Below are 5,470 nucleotides of genomic sequence, written 5' to 3'. Positions count from 1 at the left end.
AGTATTCCTTCTTAGATAAATCGATTTTTATTTATTTGTTATTACTTGTATACTTTTATTATGAGGAATTGTTTTACATTGTTAACTTAGAAGACAAATTTAGGACTAGCTGAATCTTGCGATTTTATTGGGTTTACGACCGAAAACATCGCCAACAGCGAGATATCCCAACTGATGTGTTTTAATCATTATAAGATTTGTTGTCTTACCACTTTACATACTGCTAACTAGAAAAGGGTATTAGCTTTCTTTGATCAGAAGTTGATAACATATAAGACGTGACCACAAAAAATGTTTGTGTTCGTTACAGTACACCATATTGTCTTATTTCAATTACAGGCCGATCTGTGTGGAATAAAGTGGCGCCGCCTATGTGCCGACAGCATCTTATGTGTGGATCCGCTGGATGATCCTGTACTCTCCTCCTACAGCAAATGTCTTGCCGCCGGTATCCTTTGTGTTTGGCGTCGTGTAGCCTCTCGGGTCGGTCCCGACCCCCCATCGCCCAGCGGACACCAATCAGTTGAGTTACAACAAGGAACTATGGGTATTTTGGTACGGTGAAGAACCTGATTTGTCGGGGTTGGTTTTAGGACTAACAGGTACGTTCTTAGTTCATTTACAGTCACCCAGACTAACTGTATCCGTTTAGTTCCGATGGGCTTGAAACCCCTTAACCCTTAAAATTAAAGAAGACTAAATTATGCTTCTTCTAGTTTTGAATCGTTGACTATATTTACAGGTAATAATACTGAAATGTAATAAGATTATATATATATATATTTATCAAAAGTGTCACAAGTGACATTAACGCTGCTGTGAACGTGTGAAAGATGGTCATTTTAGTTACCCATTTGAAGCACGAGACATGTCGGTATGTTTAGGTTACGTTATTCCAAGTAACTTACGTTTAATTACTAATATTTACAGATTGTTGGGAGTTTTAATTGTTTAGTAATGGCTCCTCCAGATGATAAGTTCTCGTGTCTTTACTATGACACCATGGAAATAAAATTTTCTGAAAAATGAATCCAAAGTCAAGAAACCTTTTTCTTCAGTTTTATCCATTGTATTTTATATAAGCGAGAGTCACGTGATCTCTCTCTCTCTCTTGTACACAGCATTGTACGGTTTGTGGAGTGTTAGAATTATTTTTTTTAAATTAAAATATCATAACCACCGAATAGTTACTTTGAACAGTAATTTTTCCAATCGGACTGAAGGTGCTTATTTTTCTAACTTACTTTTAAAAAGACTGTTCCGTATTTAACCTGGGAATTTTTGGAAATTCCCCATTAGGCTGTTTGTTCCTCTAGCTTATTTTAAAGATCGTTCTGTATAGATCGTTTGGGAACAATTTGTCTCTCAACTATTAGCACAGCAAATAAAATGAACAAAGATGACAATGTTTTCGCGAAGGATGAAAGCAGGTGAAACAGCCATAAGTTTTTAAACCTCGTTAAAAAATAACAAAAACAACAACAACCCACTAACGTAGTTGAATGTATACTGATAATAATTGAAAAACCAAAATGTGAATCGCGTGCAAAAAACCAACAGTATATCATTTTTAGTTGTTATGGTGACACGGTCAGGGAGCCAAAACTGAAAAACACCGTTTGCCGAGACCAATCTTCGTGACAGTGATGAATGACTCTTCGGGCGATTAACCTTATAACTGAGGTGGACTTTTTACCCCAGATTGCCTCACTGTTGTCAATATTCGGCGAACATTGTGACGTACGTGCCTGCCTCGAAGATCAAAAAGTACCTGTTACAGTTCACCGTCGACCCGCACGCGTCGTTTATGTCGTCGCAGTATCGATCATTTATCTCGACCTCTTCGATCTCGGGAGACAAAACGTGGGCTTGATGTGAACAATGAATTGTGGGACAGAAAATATTTATGAACCTCAGGTTTTCTGAAATACTGTTTGGACTCGTTACAAACACGCGGAACGTCTCTTCAGTATACCACCTTTGGACTCGTTATAAACACGCGGAACGTCTCTTCAGTATACCACCATGGTTATGTAAGAGTAATTACCATGAAATTCTGGAGGATTCGAAAAACTACTATTGTAAATATATATATATATATATAGGTGAAATATTAGGCTCCGCGTCAAACCTAAGGTTTTTAATGAGGGTTTTAATTGTATTTTTATGACAATCATCTATTGTGCAGTGTTACTCCATACCTCAGTTTACAGTGTAACAAACTTATAGGATGGACGGCAAGGTCAGTCTTAGACCATATATCTTAACAATCTTTCCTTGATGTACATTTCTAAGACCACGTTTGAGCAAATTATAAGCACAAAAGTTCATCGAAGCTAAATTAAGGGTCAAGATAGGTCAAGTGGGACTACTGTGCTGCATTAGGGGTCTAGACAGGTCAAGTGGGATTACTGTGCTTCATTCAGGGTCAATACAGGTTAATGGGGCTACTGTGCTGCAACAAGGGTCAAGACAGGTCAAGTGGGATTACTGTGCTTCATTCAGGGTCAATACAGGTTAATGGGGCTACTGTGCTGCAACAAGGGTCAAGACAGGTCAAGTGGGATTACTGTGCTTCATTCAGGGTCAATACAGGTCAAGTGGGATTACTGTGCTGTATCAAGGGTCTAGACAGGTCAAGTGTGATTACTTTGCTTCATTCAGGGTCAATACAGGTCAAGTGGGACTACTGTGCTGTATCAAGGGTCAATACAGGTCAAGTGGGACTACTGTGCTGTATCAAGGGTCAATACAGGTCAAGTGGGACTACTGTGCTGTATTAAGGGTCAATACAGGTCAAGTGGGATTATTGTGATTCCAGCTTCTTCTAACTGGAAACTTTTGAACTTTAGGAAACTCTGTCAAATTTCAGTATTTGTTTATTAGTTTGTTAGCAGCACCAGAAGACATGCCCAGCTTCATTGCAGTAGTTTCTGGGGTAGAAGCATTTTCTCTCGTAACTTCAGGGTTTTCGAATGCTTTGGGTTAGGCTGAAGGTATGGTTTCGAAACCGTTCTGCTGTGTTTGGTTTCAGTTTCCACAGAGAACGTCAAAGTCATCCATCTTTGAAAAGTTGTGTCTTTTGGGTCTACGTTGTGTAATAAACTCTACTAATATTGCTTACTATAAAAGGACCACGGTACAATCCTCCATCCATACTGGTATTGTACATCCAATAGTCGGAACTTTGCAATAAATCGTCTGCTAAACGTGGCGCCACTGTTCGTATTTCTACGTCACGCTACAATATTAATGTATGCAGACCGCTCTTATTTATGTTAATTTGTTTGTTTCGAGTAATATAAACTCGGAGGCTTAAAAACTTGTAATAATAATAATTACGTTAACAGCATATTTGTTTTCTACTTCTACAGTCTGTCGTCCAGTCCAGCTGACGATTTCTCATATTGAACGAAAGCCAAAGGCCTCTTGGGCAATGACCTATGGGAGACAAAAAATAGATCTGAAATGTTGTTTTATACGCTTCTGATTTTGAATTCCAAATGGACAAAAAATTGAGAGGAATGAGAAAAACCTCTGCCGTTAACGTAATTTTTTTTTATCACAAATTTTAAATATTCCAATTTCTCGTCAGCTTTTGACGTTTAAACCGCCCTTTTTAATAGTACCACACATGCGTTAATTGAGTTATACCGGAAAATGATCACCATTTTTTTTAATGGTCGTACCACTTATAATATCTGTCTTATCTCGGCCGAAAAAAATATCGCTAAAAGCAAGGGTGTAATGATCAGTTACATCAGGCGTTGTTCTTCTGTCTGTTAAACCGGAATATTTTTCATTTATATATATATATATATATATATATGGTATTTTAAACTAGTTTTGATCTATGTATGGCATTAGGACTAGTTTTAGTTATGTCTGTTCACCTTAATATTCATCCGTTTGTCTTTCGACATACGTGGGCGCCAAAACGGGTGTATTACTACTCCTACACTTTCCATTAAATACGAGGTTAGCCCCACTTCTCACGGGGAGAGGAACGTGTATTAATGTCGAACAACGAAACGCTAAGCCTAGAGCAAATGTATGCGATCATTGTCAGCTTTGCCAGGATTAATAGCTCATGTAACCCGTTGTACGTATCCATTGAAGTAGTTATGTTGTTAACTTTGGGTTGGTTGGCACACAGTGGCCTGTATAGAAGCTGGACTCTAATAGTTGTAGGTCTTTAAAATGTTGTGTTTTTTAATCGTAGCACTGATACATAGTTGTTTATCTTGGCGTAATTTATACTTTCTGTAAAGCGATATATATATATATATATATATATATAACGAACGTGTATAAAAAGGCGAAAATTTTACGTGTTTTATTTATATGTAGTTCAATACAGAGTAGTGGACTTTTTCTGATCTTATTTATAATAAAAAAAAACTTAACAAAAAAAAACAGGTTAAATATTGCTGGAAGATGTGTTTATCTTCTGGAAGTTTCCAGTTATATTTTGAAATAAGCCATCGCATATTATGAAGATGTATTAAAACATTGTGTCATTAAATATTGTATCGTTGATATTGTTTATTCCCATCCCCCGGACTCGGGGGTTATGTCTGAAATCTCATGATAATAAAAATCGGGTTTCGAATATCCGTGGTGGGCAGAGCACAGATAGCCCATTGTGTAGCTTTGCGCTTAACAACAACTAAAAACAAACGAAATATCTATGGGTTTTTTGAGTCCTTTTTACTTTACCTGAATTAATTTAGCCACGTAAGCCTCGAGGAGGCGAAACTGCGGGTACAGCAAGAGGGTACGGCCAATCAAGAAATGCATTAGGCCTCAACGTCACAGATTCTCTTTTCAATTTCACCTGTGGCGAAAAAAAGAGATTTTAACGTAAACAAACCAAATATTGTTTAGGTCGGAGAACGCTTTCTTGAGTTTGGAAACTGACATTGTCAACAAGTAAGGCTTGTGTACAAGTTGAATATCGCGCGCGTGTGTGTGTGTGTGTTGTTTTTTTTTCAAACTTCTTTTTGAGTTTCTATAATTCTTTATGAATATCAGTTACAAAATTTCGATTTCAGTTAATACTTCGGTAATAAGTTTTAGATAAGAATAAGAACAGACAAATAACGTCGAATAAAGTTAGCAGACTTTTAAAGTGACCGAATAACTCGTGATAGTCATGGCAACCACGAGGATGATGTGGTAGAAAGACAAACCCAAAAGCTGTTAATTACAGCGAAGGGTTTAATTTTTGTCGGATCAAAGATTCGGAACGTATTCGAAATTTTAAGACTTCTCCGATTAGCAAAGCCCGTTGATATTTGGCTGGCCCACGTACTCCTTGCCCCACCCCCTTTACCAACTACTAGCCTCAATAACGTTTAAATGATCTTCCAAAAACGCACCCCTCCTCCTCCCCCACCCGATAATAGAGATACGCTTACCTTTTTTTTTTTTTTTCTTCGACGTAAGAAGTTAAGCTACTTCTTTCTTT

The 5,470-nt window shown here is 37.5% G+C and overlaps 1 protein-coding gene across 1 annotated transcript in view; it reads left to right on the top strand.

The window, feature by feature from the left end:
• The window catches only part of LOC106470635 (mediator of RNA polymerase II transcription subunit 13-like), a 61,373-nt gene that overhangs the window by 14,089 nt on the left and 41,814 nt on the right, over nt 1-5,470 (top strand). The window contains 2 exon segments of the mRNA XM_022399263.1: nt 340-506; nt 508-602. Of these exon segments, the coding sequence (XP_022254971.1) occupies nt 340-506; nt 508-602 (262 nt within the window).

This window comes from Limulus polyphemus, unplaced genomic scaffold (genome assembly GCF_000517525.1).
Source record: "Limulus polyphemus unplaced genomic scaffold, Limulus_polyphemus-2.1.2 Scaffold4129, whole genome shotgun sequence".
Taxonomy (NCBI): Eukaryota; Metazoa; Arthropoda; class Merostomata; order Xiphosura; family Limulidae; genus Limulus; species Limulus polyphemus.
Note: the sequence above shows the minus strand (reverse complement) of the source record. Positions and strands in the feature narration are given on the sequence as shown.